At 49.6% G+C, this 27,002-nt stretch overlaps 1 protein-coding gene across 1 annotated transcript in view; it reads left to right on the forward strand.

Moving 5' to 3' along the window:
• Window positions 1–19,229, forward strand: part of PARVA (parvin alpha) — a 171,652-nt gene extending 152,423 nt beyond the window's left edge. Inside the window, exons 8-13 of the mRNA XM_042904851.1 lie at window positions 984–1,003; window positions 2,359–2,420; window positions 3,132–3,200; window positions 6,783–6,884; window positions 7,625–7,697; window positions 17,180–19,229. Coding sequence (XP_042760785.1) covers window positions 984–1,003; window positions 2,359–2,420; window positions 3,132–3,200; window positions 6,783–6,884; window positions 7,625–7,697; window positions 17,180–17,256 — 403 coding nt within the window. The 3' untranslated portion in view covers window positions 17,257–19,229. The remainder of the gene's footprint in view (window positions 1–983; window positions 1,004–2,358; window positions 2,421–3,131; window positions 3,201–6,782; window positions 6,885–7,624; window positions 7,698–17,179) is intronic.
• The last annotated feature ends 7,773 nt before the right edge of the window (window positions 19,230–27,002 follow it).

Here is a 27,002-nt window from a genome sequence, read left to right on the forward strand (position 1 = left end):
CATGCCAGGCCTCCTGTGGTCTCCCTCTGCCATCTTGCCACGCAGACCTGAGGGTGGATGTGAACTCCTAATAACAGCAACACAGAACACTTCATGAAGCACTTTTGTATCTACTGACGTTCAAAATACACAAAGCAACGCTCACCCCTCCTAAAACCACACATCCCAAAGGTGAAGAAGCAACTGTCCTTGGTCTATCCAACACCTAACTCCCAAGTTCATTATCCCTTCCAGTACATTACCCACAGGTCATCATCTAGTAGGTGATAGATGCACAGTTGGAATAAACCGATATAATAGGAACCAAAAACATATTCAGAAAAAAACGAACTGAGCACTTACTATATACTAGGAATTATGCTAAAGTCTTTCTCCATATTAAGTCATTTAATGCTCCGAACATCCTACTGGAGTATTTACCATTATCATCCTCCTTTTAGAGAGAAGAGACCGAGAGCCCAGAGAGGCTCCGTAGCTTGCCCAAGGACACACAGTGTCTCTGGGATTCAGACCTAAGTAGTCTATTTTAATGCTTGTGCCGTTAGTACTTTGAGGCTTCTTTGGTATGAGTATGGTTCTATGTCCTGCCCTATTTGAGAAACTGATTCTGAGTCAATGGCAGGTGCGATTTGGTGGGAATCGCAGGATGAACTAGAGAAAGACAAAGCTGACATCCCCAAGCTGATGCAGTTCAGTGGTTGGGAATGCTGAAGCCCCGAGTCCGATATTCCTTCTCAACTATAAGCAACAGTGTGATTTTACTTAAGGCAAGAAATAGTCCTTTAAATATCACTTACACCAGGCTTTGTGCAAACACCAGTCTATCTGTATGGCAGAGGGAAAAACAGGTGGCAGTAGGGTAAAGACTACCAATAATTGGAGACTTAGTGCAGAAGAAAGTGCCAAGGAAGGAAGCTTTGTGGGCTCTTCAGTGAAGGGCAAAGAAGAAGAAACATGCTGTTTCCTTTCTCCTTTTCCTGCAGGGCTCTTTCCGGAAGGCACGGTGAGTTGCATAAGATTATCCTCTGGTGCTGGTGGCTGCCACGGGGTTTCTAGTTAATTCTGCAGCAGCTGGGAAGAACAGGCACTCAGCTTACTTCCTGCATGTGTGTCTGCACCAGCCTGGTGACAGGGCCACTTGGTAGGGAGGGTCAGCTTACCAGTGGGAAGGGGAAATCTAACCACGGCTGCCCAGTCCTCTTGTAAGTAGCCAGACCACTGACGTTGCCAGGCCCTGGATGGGTCCTGGGCACTTGCAGGGCGGTCATGCTCTAAGTTTGTTGTGGAAGCAAAGAGGTGTATGTACACACTTGGGAAAGTCCACTGTCCCTGCTCAGTCCAGCCCTTCTAGAAGCAATCTTCTCCCTCTTTCCTCATCACATGTCATCCCGCTCCAGTTTCCCAGAACTTTGGGTTTGTTTATACCGTCTGAACGTTAGAGACCTCAGTCACCCTTCTGGCGGTCCCAGATTTATTCATCAGTGCAAGAGCAGGAAAAGGCAGACCCCGGGACCACCAAACTTCCCAGCCCTGGGTCCCTCCTGGACATTCTTCTCATCCCCTGCCTCAGATCCTATCCTCTATTTTACGTCTCAGTTTAGAGAATCTGGGGGCTACAGCAAGAAAAACCCCGGCAAGGGGCGTGGCTTTGCCATTTTCAATGATCCTGTATATACTATGGATAATGTGAGAAATATCCCAGTCATGCTAACAAACTCAGATCAGCACACACTTCAAAGTTTATAGAACGACGCATGCACATGCCTTCTCTTTCGTCCTCACCACACACCTGGGAAAGGTTTTTCAGACGGCATTTTATAGAAGAGGAAACTGAGGCACAAGGGTCGAAGTGACTAGATCACTCAAGAGGAAGACCACACATTCTATCCCGGGGCGCCCAGGCTCCCAATCCGGTTATCTGTGCACGGATGTTTGTCATAGGTATCCTGGATTTGAAAATTAGCGGGTGAGGTGATTTGAGATTTGGATAACATTCTACCTCCAAAAAGCTTCAGAAACCCTTTAGGCCCATAACTAAGTCATGATGTAATGGATATAAATAGTGAAGAGAAATCCCAAGTCAATCTGGGATTCGACAGCCTAACAGAGCCCCCCACTCCCAGCCCAAAAGAAGGGTGACCTAGAGGATAGACACAGAGAAACAGAGAAAGCCCCTAAGCTAAGAATCAATCCCCAAAACCCACCCAAACCCAGTTTCCAGAGTTCCCAGCACGGTTTCACGCACCAAAGAATTCCTGCCTATATCTGACCTGGTGGCCATCTTGGCCGGGCCCTGGGGTGGGCTTCCCCACCAGGAAGCAGGTCTTTGCTGCATTTGACATTTTCCTGTGTTTCCAGAACGTGATGCCTTTGACACCTTGTTTGACCATGCACCAGACAAGCTCAATGTAGTGAAAAAGGTGAGCAAGAGGTGCCTGGGAGGGAGGGGGGCGAGCTGCACCAAACAGTAGAACACACGCATGCAGCTTGCAAGCTTCTTCAAACTGGTGTCCTCGCCAGCTCTCGGCAAACTCAGGGCTTTCCCACCTGATGTACACTTCACCTGTCCCGTTCCCACTGGATACCTTACCCACTCCCTTCTCCCATCAGGATGACAGTGTCTCCTGGGGGTTCTGAAGCTACAAGCACCCTGTCTTCCCATCCACACTGAACCCCCAACCAACCGGGCCTCCTCACTCAGCCCTCCCTCCTCCCCAGGCACAGGGCACCTGCCCCTAGGAGGGTCTGAAGGAGGGACCCGGTGAGGTCTCTTCTTCTCTGCCCGCCCCCCAACCCTGAGCTAGGACATTGCACCTATCATTCTGCCCTCTCGGGACCCCCTGCCCCTTTCACATTCCTGAGACTGGCTATTTGAATCCCACAGTGCAGGAGACCACAAATCCTGGGGGCCGTCCTTTCCTGCGAACTCAAGGAGCTTTGCAGAAGAGCCTCATAGGCTGCTTATTCTCACCCAGCTGAGCAGTGATCCCTGGCACAGCATCCTTGGCTGGGCCTTGTCCTGTGTTATTACACTGGTCCTCGTCCTCACAATAGGGTCACACAGGTGGCCACCAGGATCTGGCACTGGCGAGAGTCTCCATCTCACTGCCTGGCTTGTGCTTCTCTTTTAGACACTCATCACTTTTGTGAACAAGCACCTGAATAAACTGAACCTGGAGGTCACAGAACTGGAAACCCAGGTGGGTGACAGCCCTGAGCGCAGGGTGGGGGGCAAGGCCATGTTCAACAGCCACTCTTCCAAGTGCCCCATCCCTGCATTGCCAGGGTGGCTTTCCATGCTGATCCTGAAGCTTTCCCAGGAGGGAGTGAGATTCTGTCCTGCTCACAGGAGTGAACTGCGTTGAATGCTGATTTTTTCCAGTGTTTTATTTTGAAAAGTTGCAAGAATATCATCATGAATATTCGTATATGTTTCACCTACCTACACCAGTTTTTGGCAGTTGACCACATTTGTTTGTTTCTCTCCCTCCTAAATACTTCAGCGTAATCTCTAAGAACAAGTACTCTCCTAAATAATCACATTACAATTATCAGATTCAAGCAATTTTCACATCAATACATTAGTCTATTTAGGTTGAACCACATGAAGTCATTGATATTTGGCTACTTAGGACAGTGTCATAGGGATCAAAGAAACAGTTGTCTTAATATTCTCAGGCTGCTTTTAATGGCCATGTCTCATTTGTCTCTTTTTTTTAAATTTTTTTAATGTTTATTTATTTTTGAGAGAGAGAGAGAGAGACAGACAGAACATGAGCAAGGGAGGGCCAGAGAAGGAGACACAGAATCCAAAAGTAGGCTCCAGGCTCTAAGCTGTCAGTACAGAGCCTAATTCAGGGCTGGAACTCACAAACCACAAGATCATGACCCGAGCCAAAATCAGATGCTTAACAACTGAGCCACCCGGGTACCCCTAGTCTCTTTTTAATATACAACAAATCCTCAGCCCTTTTTTGTAGGACATTGACATTTTTGAAGAGTGCAGGCCATTAGATTCATAGGACCTCAATTTTTTCCCCCTCATGATTAGATTCAGGCTATGCATTTTCAGTGACAATTCCACCCCCATAACACTGTGCTCTTCTCAGGCACTTTGTCCCTTAGTCCCGTTCCTGGTGACAGTAACTTTGGTCACTTGGTTAGTGTCCACCAGATTTCTCTACTGTAAAGCTTTCCCCGCCTTTATAATTAATCTTTATCAGGAGGTACTTAAAGACTGTGCAATACGGGGTGCCTGGGTGGCTCAGTCAGTTAAGCATCTGACTTCACCTCAGGTCACGATCTCACAGTTCATGAGTTCGAGCCCCACGTCGGGCTCTGTGCTGACAGCTCAGAGCCTGGAGCCTGCTTCGGATTCTGTGTCTCCCTTTCTCTCTGCCCCTCCCCTATTCACATCCTCTCTCTCTCCTTCAAAAATAAACATTAAGAAAATTTTTTTAAAGACCGTGCAATATACCCTGTTTCCCAACCCCCTTTCATCTGTGATGAACTTCTAAAGTGTGGTTTTCTTTTGAGGATATGTGGGCACCTCCTGTTACGTTCAAAGACGACTTCCGGGTCTGCCACTGAGCTTTACCTGCCACTGTGTCTTGTCTGTACTCTGTACTCTTTGGGAAGACAGGGAACCCTCTAGAAAAGTGATGTGTCCTCGGAAGAGCTAGAATGAGTTCTGGAATCCCCACTTAAGTTTTCACGGGCAAGGAGGGTTGAGAGGCAGCCTCTGCCAGGCACATTTGGTGCCTGTCTGCAGGTTCAACCACCAAGTCATCAGAACCAGCAGTCAGGGGTGGGGACAGTCTAAGTCAGCAGCACTCAGAGTTGTGAGCAGACCTGACCCTAACCCAGGGTCCTCCCCTGGGTAGACATATTGGATTCTTTTTATTCTCAGTCAGTTCCAGCCACTGCCAAAAAGAGGCCCAGCTAGGTCCACGGGAGGGCCTTGATTCTGACACAGACGCTGGGGTCTGTTCTCCTGTTCACCCTGGCATGGCCTGAGGATGAGTCAGGGTTAGGCCCTCCCCACTGGAATTGAAGGCCAGCTGGCTGGAAGCAGGGAAGAATCTTGTTCCTAAGGTCAAGTTCAAGGCCGGGCGGGACACCCATCATGAAGCCTGAGCCACAAGCCCACCAGCTGGTCACCCAACAGACACGGTCCAGCTCACATTCCAGGCAATTCTGTCTAGTTTTGTTTTAAGTTCCCTGAGAGGATTCCAAGAACTTTGAGCTCTTAAGACCTCTTTAACAACTGGGGTTTATGCCCACAAAGACTTGGGGGCCCCACCTCCTTTGAAGGGTTCTCTAATTTTAGGTATCCATCTGACCTCTAGATCTTTTTTGTATTTAATTTTTTAATGTTTTTATTTATTTTTGAGAGAGAGCAAGCGGGGGAGGGGCAGAGGGGGGAGGCTAGACAGAGGATTGGAAGCAGGGTCTGTGCTGACAGCGGAGAGCCCAATGCAGGGCCTGAATCCACAAGCCAGGGCATCATGACCTGAGCTGAAGTCAGATGCTTAACCAACTGAGCCACCCAGGTGCCCCTGACGTCTAGATCTTTGCTCAGACCATCCTTGGCCCCTGGCATGCCTACTCCTCCCAAATGCCCCTCATCTCACAGGCCCCTCACCACCTGCACGAAACCTGTGCTGACTGCCCACTGCACATTCTCCTTGCCCTCCCGCAGCAGAAGACCCGCACCTCCCACTTCACTCAGGAGCCTACTGTCCCTCAGACCAGGTTCCCAACTGTCCTTGATGGAAGGGACCAGGCTCTATGCCTCTCGCTGTGGCCCTCAGCACACAGCTGTGCTTCGTCAACAGGAGCCAGGAAGTTGTATCCTGACTGCTTTGCTGTTGTCCCAGATAGTAATAGTGATAGTTAATATTTAGTGTCGCCTACATGCCAAACAGTGTTCTGGGCACCTTGCACATATTAACTGCTTTATCCTCATGATGAACCTCTAGAGCAGGTACTGTACTCTCATTCTCCCCACGTCACAGATGAGAAAAATGAGGCACAGACAAGTGACCTAACTTTCTCAAGTCACACAGCTAATAAGCAGGACAGCTGGAGGCCTAGGGCCAGAGCCATATACTTAACAGCTACGCCTTGCTGCCTCTCAAACAATAATACAACGAGAGGTGACAAAGGAGAAAGCCCAGGCCTGCGGAACACTAGAGTTCTTTCTCTGTTCACAGAGCAGAAGTCACCCTGCCATGGGCTTTCAACCCCATTTCCCTCCTCCCTGTGCCCCCCCCCCACTGCCCCCACCCCAGCTAGCTCCTACTCATCCCTCAGGTCTCTTTTCAGGCTGTGCCACCTCCAGAAGCCTTCCCCATGGTCTTCAGGGGGAGTGGCCGACCTTGGTCAATCTCACACGGGCCAGTGTGTCTGCCTCCATCAGAGCAGCTACTGCCTTCCTCCACACTAGACTGTGAGCCCCTCACGGGCAGGGCCACACTGACCTTTCTCTGCGGTCCCCGGGCCAGATCAGGGCTGGGCACACGCTCAGTGTTCAATACATGCTGGATCAGCCGAGAGCCGGACCGTGGGCCGTGGCTCCCGGACTGGACCAGCCAGACATGGGCTGGGCCTGCTGCACACAGGCCTTCCTGCCTCAGGCCGCTGCCATTGACCCTCTGCCAGCAGCCTGCCTGGGGATGGAGCCTTCAGGGCGCTGCCATGACAGCTGACGAGCCCCCTGGATAGGGCTTGCCTCGGGGGGCTCAGGGGTCCAGTGCCTTCACCTGGCCCTCTCCCTTCAGTTTGCAGATGGGGTGTACCTGGTGCTGCTCATGGGGCTCCTGGAGGGCTACTTCGTGCCCCTGCACAGCTTCTTCCTGACCCCGGACAGCTTTGAACAGAAGGTAAGTGGAGGAACCATCAAGGGAGGGCCCCAGCCCTCATCCCCCCATCCATCCGCCCTCGTGGGGAAAAGGCAGCGGCTTCCCATCTGCCCAGAGTCTCCCATGGTTGGATGTGGGGCCCCTTCTGATGAACAGCTGGGCTGGGAAGGAGCTACCTGCGGACCACTGAGCCTCCTGAACAGCTCTCCTTCCCTTTGCGGCCTGATCCCCTAGCCATACGCTCCCGCCACGGGCACAGCCCAGCCTCCTCTCCCCCCCAGACATGACAGGGAGGGTGGCGGTAGAGCCGGCCAGACCTAATGCTCACACTCAGCCGGGTTCTGATGCCTCTCATGAGTACCACGGCGTGCCCGCTAGACAAGGGACGTTTGGTCCAAAGCAGAAACCCTTCTCTGCCTCTTGAACATGTTTTCCGTCTGATCCTTTCAACTGTGCACCCTGAGTCCCTAAGCTTAAAGTCCTGGCAGTTGACCTGGGAACACAGCAGGACAGGAAGAAGATCTTGAACTTCTCCAGGAACGTTTCACCAACAGCCAGCTGGGACCTGCCAGCTCACACTCCATATGGCCTGCCCATCTTGGTAGCTTCGTTTCTCCTTCAAATCAGGGCCTCAATTTTACTCAGCCCCTGCCCCCCTGGCTATAGTGCTGGATCCTTTGCTTTCCAGGGTCAGGTCCTGGGAGTCCCAATGATCCAGGAATCAGTGCACAATGACATAGCCACCATGTTTCTCTTTCCAGGTCTTGAATGTCTCCTTTGCCTTCGAGCTCATGCAAGACGGGGGATTGGAAAAGCCGAAACCACGGCCAGAAGGTACTTTGCTCTTCCTTGGGTTTGTGATAAGACCCTGCATGTGAGTGTTCAGGGCACAGGGCAGGCCTCGTGTTCGACTGGTATCAGGGGAATGTCTCTTCTCTGAAGTCGTCTTTGCCATTTGTAGGGGGAGGTGGGACGGGGCTCAGCTGCTCTGTCCTAGAGATCCTTTGTGACTGCAAGTAAAGATCCCACACATGGGATTGCAGAGTAAGGCCTGAGCGGGGGGTGCCACAGGACCTGCCCTGTGCCCAGTTTCCAGGTTCTTCCGTCCCTGGACAGGCTGCTGACCTGTCAAACAGCTGCGCCCCAGCCAGGCAAGGGGAGAAAGCGGGAGTCATCACCAGCAGCTCTGCTCTGAGCGTCATTCCCTTTTCTGTTCTTTGCTCACTCCAACTCTGCCCCAAGACGAGGCCTGATGTGTTGGGCTTGGGTCGAAAATGTAAGACTGGATAAAAACACAGAAGGAGCAGGCTGCTCATGCAGCCTTCCCGGGCTCACGCTTGGAGCCGTGTGCCTCTGTGCATATGGGAGGCACGCTTCTCCTGGGAGCCTCCTTGGTACGGACGTTTATTGACTTCCTGACTGAAATATTCCATTTTATCAGCGCTGGTGAGTCAACACTGTGTTGCAGATAATTTTCTGTTTTCCATTTGTGGGCCCTTTTGCTTGCCCCCGCCTAGTCGTTTAAAGGAAAGTGGATCAGTAGGGGCTGGCTGCGTAAGCTCCCCGTTGTTAACTTGCACCTGCTCCTCCATCCACACCTCCACTTTGGGGGATGGGGAGGGTCATTCACTGACTGTCCAGTGGGCCCAAGACCCCACAGATGGTGACGTGCCAACAGGGGTGGGCTGTCCCTGACCTCAAGGCACTCGCAGCCACTCGGGGGTCACGAAAGATGCACCCGGTAAGCACGACGGAATGACAGTTGTGGCCACTACCATGAAAGAGGGACAGCTAAGAGAGCAAGAGAATTGAGGAGGTGACATCGCTTCCGGCTAGGCAGATGACGGGTTAATGCAGATGATGGCAGTTGGGCTAAACCGTAAAGATCAGATAGGATAGAGGAGGCGGCATCCCAGATAGGATGACAGTGGGAGCAAAAGTCCTGCCTGGGGGATGGGGAGGAGCCCCGTTTGTGAGACAGCAGAGCATGGGGCTAAGCTGGTGACAGCCCCGGATCCAGTCCCCACCCCACCAGCTAGCCCTGTGGCCTTGGGCAACTTACCGATCAATCATCTCTGAGCCTACTTGTCATGTCTATAAAAATGGAGCTCCTAGAGACACGCACATGACAAGATTAAATGGGATGACGTCTGACGCACAGCACCTGGCACCTGACCATCAACGTGAAGCAGTCACCTATTCATCTGGAATATGAAGGGTATGAATTGGCAAATGGTTGGTGAGGATGAAGTGAACTGGTGCTAGGTCCTGGAGGGCCCTGATGCTAATAAGGCAGGGAGTTTGGACTTTATTCTGTAGATAGTGGGAGACATGGAAGTTTCTTAGGCAGGCAAGTGATGTGATTGAAGCTCTGTTCCAGAGAGATCATTTGGAAGGCAGTGTGAAGAACAGACACTTAGACGTGGGGCATTGGGGACCCCAGGAGGAAAAGCAGGCTTGGCAGGGGCCATAAGGATCTCAATCCTGAGGATTGACCGAGCAGAACCAGAGTTCGGGGAAAAGATCAGGGCTATGGTTATGTAACTGGAAGTCTCCCACTTAACGGAAGCTGAACAACAGGAAAGCATCCCGAGGAAAGAAAAGGGTTAAGGGCAGTATCTTGTGCAAATGCCTTTCTTGAAGCTGGAGGAGAAAGCAGGAAAACCAGAGGAGATAGGTAGATTATGAAGATGCGGGTTGTGTCCCGGTGTCATGCCTTATCACAGACCTCATTAACTCAGCTCCGGCCAACAAAAGCCAATCCCTTATTCTCATTTATTGCCACCTGTTCTGAGCGCCTGGTCACTGCCGGAGGGCTTCTAGCAAGGTTGGTCTCCTTCTAGGGGCCCTTTCCTGGCAAGGTCACTCTGGCCATCCTCATGCCATTAGGAACGGACTCTGAGCCCTGGGGCCAGATGATGGGCACCCGCTTCAGAGTAGGAGGGAAAGCAGGAGAGGAGAGATCTGGCCAGGGTTTCTCTTTCCATGTTCTCGAGCCGCTTAATATGAAACTTCCTGGTCACGGATGGGAAGTACTCCTCCTGATACGTCCATTTTCAGGCATTTATTTCTCTCGGAACAGACAGCCTTCCCAATATCAATTAACCTACAAGGCTATTTCAGCATTTAGAGGACATTTCTCATACAATTACCGACTGAACTGCTTAATATGGAACTTCCTGACCCATGGCCATGGAAAAACACATCTGCTTTATTTGTTGTTACACTGGGCATCATGCCCACACCGAAAATTTCCAGTGCGTAAAGGAGAACTGAAATGGCATTTTGTGAAATTGTACTTTGTGAGAGGTATATACCCCAGCATTCCCTCTGGTTTCTGTGCTTCTACCTGGAAAGTAGATTCAGTGGTAAATGCTGCAGACTTTACAAAAGGTGCCAGTGTGGGTAATTCTTTGAGGGTTCTTCCAAAATCAGACTGGCTGTGGTGGAGGTGTTTTTCATGGCAAATGTTTTTAAGGTCAGGAAAACTCATTCTCTGCCATACTGTTTGACATTCAAAGTTCCGTTGTACCTTGAAGTCTCTTGGGAACTGGGTTTGCATCTCAGATGACTTTTGCTGCCCAGGCTTCATAAACTTTTAGTACGCCAAGTGTTACCATCAAGTTCACGGCCAGCGAAGCCTTTGGAACACTGGCATAAAGCTGATGGCTTTTTATTTGGGGGATTACACCACCTGTCTTCCAATGCACATGCCTACCCTGTTATTATTCAGGGAGAGGTGTCACTGAACGTGGTTAAGACTCTAGCATGATAGCCAAGTGGGGACTCAGGAGAAATCTAGTTCCAGGCAGGAATGAAGCCTGTAGGTCAGCCAGCAGGCTGATGGAATATCTAAAATTTAAAGAGTCCGAAAGTTGGGGCCAGACTTCAGGCAACGCTAAAAAGCCAGGCAGGTGACAGAAGCTGAGGTCCAAGTGATCAATTCATTTGGAAAGGACTTGTTTAGTGGCTAGAAATACGGAAAATGGTTCAATTTCTCTTCCTCATTCCTTTAGGAGATAGTGTGCACACAAGACAGTGGCAAAAATTTAAAACTGATGGTATTAAGGGTTAGCAAGGATGTGGAGCAACAGAAACTATTGTGTGACTATAAATACAACCATTCTTCTAAAGCAGTTTGTCTTTATGTTATATACGTTATATATTGTATAGTTTACTGTCTTTATGTTATGTAGTTGGAGATTTGTAATGCTTTATATGGTGGGCGGAATGATGGCCCCCAAAATGTTCACATCCTAATCCCCCGGACCTGATGATAGGTTACCTTACATGGCAAAAGGGATTTTGCAGATGTGATTAAGTTGAGGATCTTGAGACAGGGAGGTTATCTCAAAGCATCTGGATAGTTCCAGTATAATCACAAGGGAAGCAGAAAGGCTCAGTGTCAGAGTGAGGCAGCATAAGAAAGACTCAAACAGCCATTGCTGGCTTTGCTGATGGAAGGGGCTACAAGCCAAAGAATGCAGGCTTACAGAAGCTAATCCCCAGAGCTAGAAAAAGCAAGAAAACTAGTGCTCCCCAGAGTCTCCAAAAGAGATCGCAAGCCTGCTGATACCTTAATTCATCCCAGCGAAGCCCATTTTGGACTTTGACCTTTAGAACTACAAGATAACAAATTTGGGTTGTTTTAAGCCACCAACTACATGATAATTTGTCACAGCAGCAATAGGAAACTAATACATCTGTGATGCAATAACTCGCTCATACATATGCAGGTCCATACACCAGGAACTAAACTAGTCCAAGACTATCCATGATAGCCTAGACTGGACAGCACACCCCAACAGACTAGATAAATTGGAGAACAGCCACACCATGGACTAATACACAACAATGACAATAAACGAACAGAGAAATTGGCGGAAAGACTTCTAGTTACTGTAGCATGAAGAGGTCAGTGATTATTCTCTGCAAAAAGGCAAATATAAAACCAGACAAAAGGATCAAAAATGACCACTTCAAGGCACTGAAAATTGACTGTAAGTAGACAACAAATTGAGAAGCACTTATTCTTGAAAAACTATAAAATTAGAGCTGGATAATTATAGTTCTAGCTCAATAAAACAAATTACACCTCAAAATCATTTACAAAAATTAACAGCTCAGGGGCACCTGGGTGGCTCAGTCGGTTAAGCGTCCGACTTCAGCTCAGGTCATGATCTCACAGTTTGTGAGTTCGAGCCCCGCATCAGGCTCTGTGCTGACAGCTCAGAGCCTGGAGCCTGCTTCTGTGTCTCCTCTCTCTGCCCCTCCCTGCCCCTGCTCACACTCTGCTTTCTCTCTCTCTCTCAAAAATAAATAAACATTTAAAAAAAATGAACAGCTCACGCAACATGGATGAACCCTACAAACAGAATTTTGAATAAGGAAATCACAAAAGAATACATGTAGTAGATTCCATTTATATCAAACATAGAAACAGGCAAAACTAAAATCTGCTATTTAAAGGTACCTATGTTGCTGGTGGAATTATGAAGAGCTAGGAAATAATCACCATAAGAATCAGGATACTGGTTATCTTTTCCAGGTGAGAGGGGCTTATGACCGGAATAAGCTCATGACCATCCTCTGACATTCAAAATTCCGTTGTACCTTGAAGTCTCTTGGGAACTGGGTTTGCATCTCAGATGACTTTTGCTGTCCAGGCTTCATAAACTTTTAGTACGCCAAGTGTTAGCATCAAGTTCATGGCCAGCAAAGCCTTTGGAACACTGGCATAAAGCTGATGGCTTTTTATTTGGGGGATTACACCACCTGGCTTCCAATGCACATGCCTACCCTGTTATTATTCAGGGAGAGGTGTCGCTGAACATGGTTAAGACTCTAGCATGATAGCCAAGTGGGGACTCAGGAGAAATCTAGTACCAGGCAGGAATGAATGTACCAGACGGGGACAGGGCTCTTTGAGGGTGCTGACGATGTTCTGCTTCTGTCATGGGTGGTGGTTACATAGGGTTTCTTTTCCAAGCATTTAACACCATACATGTAGGTTACGTGAACTTTTCTGGATGTTCGTCATATTTAAATATTTTTAGTATGTAAAGAAAAGAGCAAGAGCGCCAGATAGGTAGCAGACCAACATCAATATGGCGCATCTCCAAAGGATGGGTCCTATCCCACGGTGGGTGGGAGGGGGGGAATAGGGAGCAGACAGGAAAGTGAGGCAGGGACTAAGAATGAGCTAGATCCATCAGGAGTGGGATGGAGGCTGGCTCACCCCAGCTGGCCTGTGGCTGCCCATCTTATTCCAGCCCCCACCACCTGGTGGCACTGAGCTACCAGTGTCTTCCCACCTTGGTCAAGGGATTTGGGGACCCAGCTGGAAAACTTCTGAGAAAGGGCCTCAGCAACTGGTCCAGGCTGGGATAAGGGAGACTTGTGGCACAGATGGCTCCATGGAGGGCATGGCCATACAGGGCCCTGTCCCTCTGTAAAGACTGTGCGAAGAGAGTTCCCCACGCCCCTTTGACTTCTGCATCCTTTAGAGAACCATGAACTCATTTTGGATGGTCAGCTAATGAACAAGAAGAATTCCTAATGCCGCCGGGCGAGAGGAGCAAACATGGAGCCTTTTCCCCTTGGCCAGAGGCTATTTTCTCCCTAGAGTAGTCTTGGGTCTGATTGGTCTCTCCCTTGGCCACAGCCAGCCGGCTGACCAGCTCTGGTTGTTTCTAACCAGGAGCTCCACCGTGCAGACCGCTCCCAGAGAGGGGCCCGGGCCAGCACACAGCGGTCATCAGAGCAGTACTGAGTTAGTAATCACACAATTTATTAGGCCAGGGCTTTCAAGAGGTTCTGTTTATATAGCATGGAGTCACAGTTCATTCCCAGGAATCCAGAGCCTCTCCCCTGGCTGACATAGCCCATCTGCTGACCTGCTTGGAACTGTGTGGTAGTTGGCTCTCTTGATAAGAACAGACCATTGTCAGTGTCTCTGACTGTAGTCCCCGCTCTTCACCAGGCCTACCTGGTGGTGATGGCCTATAGAAAGAAGGAACTCGAGTTTCCCAGGGAGTGCGGCCCCGTCTATGTAAATGGCACCCCCTGGAGTTGTGCACTACACAGACTTGGCAGCTGTACATAACAGGTGAAGACGAGAAAGGGGAAGGAAAACTACCGTGTAGGGAGGCCTTCACGTGTTCTAGATGTTTCTTGTAAACCCAGTTTTACCAGTGAGAAAACGGACTCAAGGAAGTCAAGTGACTTTAACTGGGTTACATAGCTGTCGTGAAGATGGGCTTCAAACCTCAGCAGGCATTAAAATTAAATGGTCAGCTTGAGACATTCTCCCATAGTGGGCATTTTCCTTCTCTAGAAACCTCCTAACTCACCTGTCCTTAAAAGGGGAGAACAAGTCCTCCTGCATCCATCTCTGCCTCTCCTCCATCAGCCCCCAAGTTCCTCCCTTGTGCCCATGCCCACAGCCTCCATTCCTCATCTGCCCATTCTGTGGCTAACACGTGGCCTCCACCTGCACGTGGCTTTGCTCTCTGGCCAGCCACCAGTTAGAGCCATGTCCCCTGGGAACTCCTTCCAGTCTTACCCTTGTGGGAGCACGGAGCCCTATCAGCTCTCTCTTCTCCCTAGAGCCCTATCAGCTCTCTCTTCTCCCTAGAATTTTCTTCCTTGGCTCGCATGACATTGGGCAATCATTCATTCATCTATCTATTTGTATCTTGTAAGGTCTACACATGCCAGGTACCAGATTAAGCCGCAGATGCAAAATAAGGCTGGCTGGCTGTGATCAAGTCACACACAGTCCAGGACAGAGGCAGATTTTATCAAATGAGCACAAATCACCAATTTAGAACTGGAGGGAGTGCTATGGAAAGCATGGGGGCTCTGAGACCATAAAGCAGGGCACCCTCACCAAGGCCGGTTGTCAGGAAGGCTTTCCTAAGGAAGCAGTGCTTTGAGCTGCGATCTGCAGAAAGTTCAGGCGTTGGCTATTTGGGAAGGGTAATCTAGATGTTGCAACAGCATGTGCAGAGGCCAAGGTGATGGAGAAGCACAGCCATAGGGTGGTGGGGGGGGGGTGGGGAGTGAAAGGAAGTCTGTGTGACCTGCATATAGTGAATGAGCAGGGAGTGTGGCATGAAGTGAGACTGGAAAGGTGGACCGGTTCACATCATGCCTTGCAAAGTCGTGATTTAAGATTTTGGACCTTATCTTAAGTGAAATAATTATATGGCCATACAAGTTATGAGCTGCACAATTTCGAGGGGCACCATTTAGGCCGTGGCCTAGGGTAATGATACCGCAAAAATGTGAACAATGCACCCTGGAGTTGTGCAGTGTACATCCTGTACAACCATACCCAGAGACTGAATAGTCTACCTACAGTGGGTAGCATGGATTAGAGAGGGCAAGAGGCTTTGAGGAGTCCAGTCAGGAGCCTGTTGCACTCGTCCTAGTACTACCCTACCTTCCTTTCATGCTCAGTCCCTTACTGAGCTCACCTCTGTCCCTCTCTGCTTTCCAACAATTCCTCCCTTGACTAACTTCTTAATGATTGACTTGAGTGGAACTTAAGAACTACTCAACAGCAAGCAGTCAGGGACAAGCAGGAATTAGCCCACAGGGCATAGGACTCCTGGCAGAGGGTACCTTGGCAGGGGCAGGGCAAGGTAGCAGGGCAGAGCCGCTGGACAGGGCCCTAGATCTAGGGAGACTCTACGTGCCTGAACTGAAATGGGAGCAGAAAAGGAAGCTGAGCTCCAGGCCTCTCGAGTGGTTCCTGGGAGACCCTGGTCTATCAGCAAGAGAACTTGGAGCAGGATCCGAGCCCAGCTAGGGTGGAGCAGGATTGGTCACAGCTGGGATAAGGCCTGTGAGGAAGTTGGGGCAGCCCTAAGGAGGTGTCCCGGCCCTGGACTCGGCTTGTAGCCCAGTCAGCGTTGATCTTTGCAGATCCTGGACGCTGGGGCCTGAGGGGGCCTAGCTGCGGCAGCCACAGCTGCAAGGGTCCCAAGGCTAAGACCTGGGAGCCACAACCCAGCCTTTTGGAGCCACTGGCCTCCTTCTCTGCCTGATCTGGAAGGATCCCTGTCCCTACTGACCCGGGCGTGGTTAGAGCTCGGATAACTTCCCCTATCCCTCCTTTCCCAGGGGTTCAGCAGAAGCTCTCCCCACTTTGAATCTTACACCATTTACCTCATCTGACCCTCTGCATAGTTTGGTTTTTAAAAATCATTCTCGTGGTGAAAAACAGCACATATACAGAAAGGTACATGCAACATAAACATACAGGTCGGCGAAATCTCAGCCAGCAAGCCACCCACGTGACCACCACCCAGCTCCCAGTTTCCTTCCAGCTACGGTGTCCTCAGCCTTTTCCCTAAATGTAACCACTCTCCTGACATGGGCTTTTGCCTTTTTCTTTCCTTTTCTTTTTTCTTTTGTTTTTCCTGATTTATTTACCTAAATACGCACTCCTAAATAGGAGGAAGAATTCTTTCTCTTGTTTGTTTTCTCTACTCCCATTCTTCAAAGGACAGCTCTCCAAGGGAGTGTGTGCAGGGGGACCAGAGCAGAGAGGGGGCCTTGTAGGACAGAGGCGGCAGCCGAGGGCTCAAGGGGCAACCAGAGAAGAAAGGGATGGGGGGAGGAAATGGTTGTACAGAAGCTGGGGAACCCGTGGCAGAACTCTCCTGAAAATACAAACTCCCAGCCGCAAAGCCAGCTGCCTTGCCCTGTCCTCCACCTGAAGCAGTCTGTCCCCTGATGACCCTTGTCTACTGCATATTCTCACCAGGTGGGCGTCTGTGCCCTCGGGGGGGCCCTCCCTGCCTAAGGAGAGGCAGCTCAGTCCTGACTCGCCTCCTGGTCCCCCAACTATAGCCCCAGGCCCTCCACTCCTCCCCACCGCTCCTGGCTGGCTCTGTGGCCGAGGCTGAAGGCAGAGGAGCCCCACAGACCAGGGAGACTCAGGAGACGGGGCAGGGGCCCCTCGTGCAGAGATGTGGCTTCTAGAGCGAAGCCTGCATGCCCTGGGGTCAGGGGAGACCCCCACGCTCGGCACCTCTGCCCCTCACTCCAAATTCTTGCTGCGCACACTGCCCATCCTTCACCACCCACCTGCCTCTGGTGGCCTCGTGGGGGATGCTTTTTCTCTCCCAGCAGTACCAAACGCTCTTCAGGAACACAGAACGATGTCCTGTGGGTGAGGGGGGACACCCACCCCGGGACCATGCTGGGCACACGAGGCGGGCGGTGGAAGGAAGGAGACCAGGAAGGACGTCTGCTTTGGGCTAGGCGGCCCCACTGAAGCAGCGTGTGTTTTGTTTTCTACGCAGACATTGTCAACTGTGACCTGAAATCCACACTGAGAGTGTTGTACAACCTCTTCACCAAGTACCGGAACGTGGAGTGAGGGGCACCCTGGCCCGTTCCCCGGCCACCTTAACCTGCTTGTTCCCGTGTCCAGCCCTGTGCTCTCCCGCCAGTCCAGCCACCGCCCGGGGAGAGTGGAGCTGAAGTTAGGAAGGAAATGATCAGTAACCGGGTGGGCTGACTCACACCTCCCAGGCAGTGGGGACTGACCCGGCCACTCCTCCCATCTGGTGCCAGCTCCAGAGTTCCTCAGTGCGATTCGGGAACCAGTTTAGGCACAAGAGACTCCCCTTAGAAGATGAAAACGAAGATAATTGTTACCATTTAATGGTTGTAAACTAGGTGCCGGGCACCACGCTAAGTGCTCTGACATCCTCAAACTCCTTAACACTCAAGGATCCCCACTGAAGCAGGTATTCTAATCCCCTTGGAAGATTATAATGCTCAGATGAGGCAACTGAGGCTCAGAGAGGTTACGTGACTTGCCAGAGGCTGGCACATGTTTTTCTTCTTTGAACATGCTTGTTAATAACTAGCCCATCCCATTAGTCTATAGTTGTGGGGGACGGTTTGGGCACCTGCACCCTCAAAGATGGCGGGAGCCCACCCATCCCCCCACCAGGCGAGCTGCTTCGCGGCTTAGTGATTCACACTGAAATTGGCGAATCCAATTTAAGTCAATTAATAGTGTGTGTGTGTGGCAGGAGTCCTGTCCCTCCACTACTTTGTACAAATGAAAATTACTCTTAATTCCTTCAGATTTGTAATAACCCCATACTCTGGTTTCAGGGTGATATTTGGGAAGAATTCTGTTTAAAATTAATGGAGTGGCACATTCTGCAGCCTTTTTGCTTGATTGCATGTAATGGAAGTGCCCTATATTTTCCTGCAAAATAAGTACTCAATTCATTATCGTTAGGCAAATGTACGGTAGCCTCAGGCACCACAGAGAGCTGGGCGCAGGCCCACGTGAGCGTGGCTTGGGAAGCAGGGCCCTTCAACAGGGACCCTTGAACTTTAAAGAAAGGAACTCCTTTTTGCCTTCTAATTGATCATTTAGACCATTCCTGGCTAAGTCTGCCCACATGCAATTACTGGCTAATTCAAGCGAGGAAAAATGTAAGTCATTTAGACCCAAGCCGAGCAGTTTCCTTGCGTGGGTTTACTCGCGGGCTTGCGGTTACTCGTATTCCCCTCTCTGTGAACCCAACTCTGAAATACAGGTCTGGGAGTCCCAGGCTGCTGGGTTCTGCGAGAATAGAAAAGGGGCCAAAATGGGGGTGACCAGAAGGACAAGAAGCATGAGGAAGCATTTGCACACTTGACATGGGGAGGGGGACACCCCCAGAAGAGGGGTGGGGCTTGTGGTACTTAACACTTGTACCCTTCCATTGACCAAGGCCTTGGGGTAAATAATAACTCGTTCTCATATTATATCTTCATTATAGAATTTTCCTAAACATGCCAGATGGACACCAGCCTGTAGACCCGCCTGAAGTCTGTGCCTGCTTTGGCACTACTTTCGGCTCATTGCCCAAAGCCCACCTCTAGTTTGAGGAATTAATTTTGATCTCTATCTACAGCCCACAGCCCCACCCTACCCCCAACAAGTTGGGCCTCCCATATTGTCCCAAACATTTCCTTCCAGCTTCGACGCATTTCCTGCTCTCTATCTGCAGTAACTCAGAACCCATAAAATTTAGATACACCACAATATTTCCGTGGACATTTTGCTCTAAGAAATCATTGTTACTCAGCATAATGAGCTTTTAAGATATAAAGACAATGTACTCTCTCGTGCCAATTATGTAAAAGAATACAACTCTTTTTATGTGATTAATGAAATACTACGTTTTTCATTAGGAAACACTAAATAGTATAATATTTGTGTGTGTGCTCATTTAAATTCCTGACAGCAAATCAAGATAAACCATTGCTTTGTCTCCTTGAGCAGTCCAGAAGCGGGATGAAATGAGAGGAATGTGTTCACTTAAACATGCTTTGCTATACGAATTTTGTCTCCTCTGTTGTCCTTTTTTCTTTATATTCATGCTGCAAATGTACAAGGTACGAGTGGCCTCATTAAGAGCCCTCCTTTTGTATTCTGCATACACATGGTATGGAAATGCATGAGAACGCTGGGCAGGTTTTCAATAACGGGGCCAATTTGTCAGAATACTATGTCTCAAGATGGAGGTCTTTGCCTCATCTTTGCCCAGACCTAGGGCCTGGGTCCGACATCTCACCTCCTCTGGAGGCTTTCCTTTAGATTCTAGAATCTCTTGCTGAATACACGACCATGTTTTTGAAGGTGGAGAAAGGGATCAGAACAATAAATAAACCAAACTTAACCCTCACCTCTTTAAAAAGAAGAAACCAAGAATCAACTCTCTGTAGGCTTACTGCCTCTTTTTTTTTTTTTTTTTTTTTTTTTTTGGCCTTTTCTCTTCCAAATTTAAACTGATATTTTGAATAGTTTACTTACAAATGGTACAAAACTCAAAGAGCATGAATGAGTAGTAAAAAAAAAAAAAAAAAAAAAAAACCTCAGTCTGCCTCTCTCCCCTCCCCCAGCAGCAGATACTATTGGCAACTATTTTGATCTGTTTTTGCATATTCATTTCCAGAGCTATTCCGGCCACAGAATGCATCAACACATATATAACATCATGTCTTTACATAAATAGCATAGTATGCATACTGTCATGCACATTGCTTTTTTCACTTAACATTACATCTTGGAGATTCACACTGGATGTTAAAACTTCTTTAAGTGAGATTGTAAACACTTTATAAATCCAAATAAACATCTCTGGTCTGCTTGAGCCAGGCAAGGAAAGCCTTCCTCGAAGGAGGAGACGCTGCTGAGGTGATGATTTCAAAAGTTGAAGCTGAGATCTAGTGGGTTATGGGTAAGGGGTATGTTACCAGAGACGTTCTCATGCGTCCTGAACTGAAATTTTTTAAAGGCACGCACTGCTCCGTTCCATCAGCAAATTCCCATTTCCCATGTGCAGGCACAGAGCTGACGTTCCCCAAATCAGGGAGAAGACCCTTTATCGGCACATCGCCAGTGTTGCCTTGAGTTGGTTGCGATTTGCAATGGCTACATTCAGTACTTTCTAATCATGAATTACCGTCAGCTTGGTTTTACCATTATCAGTTTATTTTGTTGTGGGTTGCTTGGTTAACCCTCCCTAGTATACTGAAGCTCTGAAGCTTATTTGCATCAACAGTATTCTGGAACTGTAATTTTCCAATGACCGGATTCTCAGACATGTATACATTGTGGTTCAAATATGAATTGTCCATACTCCAGTGCTAAAGCCAATGTATACATGATCCACTTCCCCCCCAATTATCACCAATTTATTTTTCCGCTGGAAAATGAGACTAGATGGAGTTGGTAGGTCAAGCAGTTTTGCCCTAAGCAGGGGCTGATCAAAAATAATTTGAGACCCAATGCATCTAATGCAGCTGCACCTCAGGAAGCCTACCTACATTAAACATCCTAACTCTGCAAGAGGGATATGTCCTGAAACCTTCACTCATGCTAATATCGCATGCAATCGCCCCTCCATAAAATTCACTCAGGTCTGTTGGAAAATTCAAGAAAATACTAAGAACAGAACTGCATTGAGATGCAAATGCTACATAGGAGGTAGACTCAGCCACTAAGGGACCTGTGTCCACACACCAGCTTCCCAACACTTACGGATTCAGGTCTCAGCAAAAGACAAGTCAGCGTGTACAAGTTGCTCACTGTCATAACTACAAAGATCGTATCTGCAAACACCATGTTCTATCTGCAAATGCCAAACGTCGGCTGTTTTTCCCTCTTTCCCCTGAAAAATAAAATATAAACCCAGGCTAGCTCCAAAATTTGCTCAGGCTCCCTGCTTTATTAGGGTGGTGACTGCCCACGTGAATACATGCACAGGCATCCAGGAGGGTGCTCAGCACGAGATAAGCGGCCCCCACACCCAGGCTGACGATCTTGAGTTTCAGGCTTCCCAAGTAGGAAGCCACCAGTGAAGCACGTCTTAAAGTACATTTGTGGGATGTTAATCGATGTTAGATGGAAAAAAATGTCACATTCAAATACGTTTGGGAAATGTGAGGCTAAAGAAAATTAAACTCACTTCCTACAGCTTTGGTTTTATTTTTTCCCTTTTGTTTTCGTTTCCTTTTGTAATTTTTTTAAGTTTTATTTATTTTTGAGAGACAGAGAGAGTGAGTGGGGGAGGGGCAGAGAGAGAGAGAGGAAGAAAGAGAATCCCAAGTAGGCTCCACACTGTCAGTGCTGAGCCCCATGCGGGGCTCGAACCCACGAACCGCGAGATCATGACCTGAGCTGAAACCAAGAGTTGGATGCTTAACCGCCCGAGCCACCCAGGAGCCCTAACTTTTGTTTCCTCACTGGAGCTCATCGCAGAGTCTCCTACACGGAGGCATATTATGACCCTCTGCAGGGAGACAGATGAGGGCACGTCCAGATTGCATCTGACCATGGGACTGATTTACCCCCTGAAAATCTGCAGGATGAGCGCTCTGTGGAGCTCATTCATTCATTTAACCAGCTGGCCAGATAGTCAACAAGCATGCACTGAGTGTCTACGATGTCTTAGGCGTGCCGGGTCCCATGACAAAGGAGGCTCATTTGTGGAGCTCATTTGGGGACACACATACACACAAAAATCACAAATCAGTGGTGCCCAGAAGCTATGGTGACTGCTGAGGACAAATACAAAAACCTGTGAAAGAGGCCCCGCTTGGGTTTTGAGGTCAAGAGAGGCCTCTGGCAAAGTGATGTTTTCAAGTGACATCTCCTCACGTGAGGAGCTTGTCCTTCAAGGGAACAGCATAGGTGAGGACCCCAAGCCAGGAGAAGACTCGGCTCCCTGGAGGGAGCTGCAGAAAGCCAGCCTGGCTGGAGTGTAAGGAGTGAGGTAGGGAGAAGGGGTATCAGCTCAGAGGTGTCAGAGGCCTGTGGATTTTATGAGAAAAGTGGGAGGCAGTGTGTATTCACAAGCCTTCTGGCCACCGTGCGAGAAAACTCTGCAGAAAGCAGTCAGCAATAATGGCGTCTGAGGCTGGCCTTCCATCTACAAACCATGGTGACAGCCAGAGAGCAAAGGAGATCAGGAGAGGAGACGAGCCTCTGCCCACCCCCAATCTGGAAGCCGAGGTGTACTTAGGAAAGCCTCATCCTCCGCCTCCCTGGGGCTGCTGGGAGGGCAGGAGGTCCTAAGCCACCTCCAACCTTCCTGTATTTTCATCCCCTGAGAAGAGGTAAGGGAGCCTGAAGACCAGAGGAGGGTGTGTGCGTGAAGCAAAGGAAAGGGCTAGAGCCAGAAAGCCAATCCCTGAGGCCCAGTGTTTGCAACCTCCTCACCACAGAGGACTTGTGTCGTTGGGTCCCAGTGTGGATTCAGCGGGGTTGGGGGGGGGGGGGGGGAGGCAGGAATGCGGTCCTCCAGCCTAGGGTCAGGTAAGGTATAGGCTTCCTGGAGGTGGAATAATAATTTTATTTTCCCAATTCATATTAGTCAGTGCAAGTGACTGTTACAATGCCCACCACATTGTATTAAGCCTACCAAAAGCGGGTCACTTCTGCTTCACGGTTAACATCTTGTGAAATATCTCCCATTCCGATGGTATATTATTTTCACTGAGAGTTTTGAAATCCCAGAAATATCCCTGGAAACCCCCGCTGGGGAGCAATCTGGTTGGAAACCAGTCCAGTGGGGGCCTGCCCCAGAATGACGCTTCTCCCCAGCAGGCTCCTGAGGCCTGAGCCATCGGCACTTCTGCCTTGACGACTCCCCTGGGCCTTCCGCATACACGTGGTCCCCAGCTTTGACGCTGGCATTTCAAAGGGCACTTAGGAAATTCTGAGAAGCCCCACAGATTAAGATAAACGATGCTTTATCGGCGAAACAGCCTTTTCATTTCTTGTTATTGATTTTCATGTTTCCACATCTTCAGATGCGATTTGTTAGCCCAGGGCCGCATTCCAACACACACAGACGTCATTAAGGCAGCCGTTTTAAAGAGTGCCATGTCTTATTGAGGTGGACAGGACAATAGATAAATATTTAATCTGTTACACATTTGCTTGGTATGGGAGACAGGGTTGGGACTCTGTGACTCTCAGGTTCGTACATATCTTCCTGGAAACCCTGACAATGGCCTCACCGCCTGCCCACAGAAACACCGTGCCTGCCCTTTGGAAAATGACGATGTTTCTGAAAAGCTGCTCCTGGAAGCCTTTTTCCACTCAAGCTTCAGAGGTTACCCCATCTCTCCTCATTCGTCACGATATTGGAGAATACAAACTCACAGAACTGGGGGCACTTGGCTTAAAAAAATGGAAAGTAAGGGGCGCCTGGGTGGCTCAGCCCGTTAAGCGTCCGACTCTTGATTTCAGCTCAGGTCATGGTCTCACGGTGGTGAGTTCGAGCCCCGCGTCAGACTCCGCACTGACAGCACGGAGCCCGGTTGGGATCCTCTCTCTACGCCTACCCCACTCGTGCTCGCTCATGCTCTCTCTCAAAAAAATAAACAAAAATGAAAAACAATAATGGACCATAACATGGTAACCAGTGAGCATGCGCTAAGCCAGGTTACCGAGGCCATGGTGCCCTCACCTCGACCGTGTTCTGAGTCTTTCTGCGTCTTTGGTTCTCTGGGCTAATTCCCATAATGCCCCATTCTCTCACATCAGAATTGCATGTCCAGACCCATGACCAGGTCTGTCATTGACTGTGAAAGACCAAGCCCACCAGCAACCACCCTAATCAGGGGACCTGCCAAATCGCTTTCATTCATGAAATTCACTCATCCGGATGAAATGGCTTCCTGACCCGCATACCTTTGGTGCTCTTTGTTAATAAGATACACGGCTTCTCTCCTGTTCAGGAGGATTCCAACCCCTACATAAGTATGCCCAAGCATTGATGAGTGGGACACCAAAACACCACAGGACAACAAGAATCCTGTCAGCTCCCCCGGGCCAGGCCCCGGACTGTGCATGATCAGGATGCAGTCGAGTCAGGGAATATTCGTGGACTTCCTGTTCTGAGTTCAGCCCCTCGCTATGCACAAAATGAGATCAGAAAGTACAGAGTCCCTTCCCAAACGGATTCTTCCAATCCAGTGGAGGTAGGTGACAGACACAGCTCACTTGAAAGAATTCAGTGACACGATGAGATAGGACCAGATACGTTTGAGGCGCCCTACGTAGATTCTCCCAGAAAACAACCCAGCCCCAGCTGCCATATAATCATTAGGGGCTTTTGCCCCTAGGATCGGTGATTTCACGTTCCATACAGGTTTGCTGCTACAAGAAAACACACAACCTACCCTAAGGCCAAACGGAGATTTACAGTCATTTGTCTCAAATCTCACTTGTTGCTGAGAAATCACTGTCTTTATTCCACAGACCGCAGATAGTGAGCCAGGACTCCAAAATCCAGTCCGGACTCCACTGCTAGTCATTTTGACTCTGTCCTTGCACTCAAAGTCTCCTTGCCTCTCCAAATCACGTCCCACTAGTGGACATTTTTATTCTTGTTCCCCAGCACGGAACTGCCGCAGAAAATCACAGATTGGACACGTACCAGCTGACTCCTCAGTTGCGTTCAGATGCTCCCTGGCTTCTGTGCGTCCTCCACCATCTCTCGTGGATTCCCTTCCTCTCCCCTGAACACCTGCTCCCTATCTTCTCCCCATGCCCCTCCGCCTACTTTCTCCCCGCACCATGCCTTCACCTCTTCCTTTACCAACAACTCAAAGCTGTTGGCTTCGTGGTTTTCCCGTAGCATTTCAACATCCCACTGCATCTCTCTTCCTCCCGCCCCAGTTCCCAGGCTGCTCCTCCTGCCGCCTGCCTCCTCCAGGACCAGCTCCCTTCTCCTCCAGCATCCTGGCTTTCACTCCAGACCATGCAGATTTCTGAGATGAAAAACAACTTGCACTTAAGCCAGTTCTCCCTCACCCTGTGCCCTGGTTCACATTTTTCCTATGACGCTTCCTCCTGGTTCCACTTCCTCCCTTTCTCCTTCCTCTCATGAACCCCCAGAAACCACTACTAGTTTTCCAGCGGCTGAAATTGCTCTCTGCGTCGTCAGCTCTTTACCCATGGGGCTGGTCCCAACCCCTCTTTTCCTGGCTCTGCAGCATCTGACCTCACTATCCACCACCTCCTACCAGGAGCTCAGCCCCCAAGGTTTCACAGACGCCACGCTTTTCTGCTTCTCTCCCACCCGCTGGCTGCTGCCGTTTGCACCCAGGTGGGCTCTTTGCCTCTCCCCAGATGTGAACACCACCTAGGTGCATCCTCCACACTTCTTAGGTCTCTGCCCAGCTTCTGTGATGGCCTGCTCTCCCCCCAGCCCCAGTATCTCACCCAGCTCGTTGGGCATTTCCAGCTTCACATCTCCCCATGACTGGGCTACCCCAAGTGCAACTTAGCATGCCCATGCTGAATTTTTATCCTCCATACCTGCTCCTTCTTTAGACGTCCGTCGTCCCTCCTGGGGGTGCCATCTCCTACCCAGGCACCCTCGCTCTCAGAGGCACAAAGAAGTTCTGAGTTTTCTCCTCCCCCCTCCTCTGACCTTCCCCTCCACCACAGCCAATCAGTTCTGTTGATTGCTTCTTCATGAACCACCTGTTTTGCACTGATCTCCGCTTCAGGCCCCAATCATTCCCCTAATTTAGGCCCTATCCTCTCATGCCTGGATATTGCAATGACCTCTTAACTAGATTCGCTTTGGGATAATCCATCCTGCACCTGTTCCCTGCTTCACTATCTTGAAACACAGCTCCGATAATCTCCCACTCCTCTCAAATAGTCCCAACAGCGGTGCTTACCGAGCACTTAGTGTGGACTTCCTACAAATAATCTCATTGAATCCTCTCAACAAGCCTGTGACATACTATTACCATCCTTGTTTTATAAAGGAAAAAGTAAAGGTGCAGAGGTTCGATACTTGATACAGGTCATATGCCTCGTGGGTGACAGAACTGGGCTCTGGGCAGTCTGGCTCTAGAGTTCAAGTTCTAACGTCTTGAATTCACTAGATCTTCCTCAGTACCCTCCATGGTTTCCATCATCCAGAGACCAGAATTTCTTTGCCTGCCCATAGAACCTGCTAGAATCCGGTTCCACGCTGCCTGACCAATCACTAATGCTTTGCATCCAGACAGACCCGTCTGCTTGCCAGAGGCCCTCTGCTTCCTGCCAGCAGCTGGTCTCCTTTGCCTTGTTTTGAAAAGGAATTCCTGAAGCAACCAGGCTCCGACTGATAAGGTTGTCATTCATTTATTCTTCATTTGTTCAAGAAAGACAGTGCCGGACACTGTGCTAGGTACACAATACCGCAGAGAACAAAACAGGCATGCCCTCATCCCCGTGTGTGTACAGTCTAGTGACTTCCAAGCCCTGCTCCTTTCCCCTGGCCCCCGGTTTAGACCCCACACGGAACCCACGCTTCTGCTCTGCTTGACCCCCTCCAACTGCAGTCCCTGCTGGGATCCTGCTAATCCCCTCGTCTCTGGGATCAGACCCCGTCTGGTTGTGCCAGGTAGAACCCACATTTTTCCAAAGCTGAGGGTGTTGCCCGGGGACAGATGCTCCCACTCAGGAAAGCTCAGCTCCAAGCCCCTTCCTGGTCAAGAGGCTTTGATTCAGAGATGAGCCCCAGAAGTCAAGGAAAGACTGTAGGCAAACCCTTGTGGCCTCCAACCATGTGTTAGGCACATCATTGGCTTTTGCAGAGA

Source organism: Panthera leo, chromosome D1 (genome assembly GCF_018350215.1).
Source record: "Panthera leo isolate Ple1 chromosome D1, P.leo_Ple1_pat1.1, whole genome shotgun sequence".
Taxonomy (NCBI): Eukaryota; Metazoa; Chordata; class Mammalia; order Carnivora; family Felidae; genus Panthera; species Panthera leo.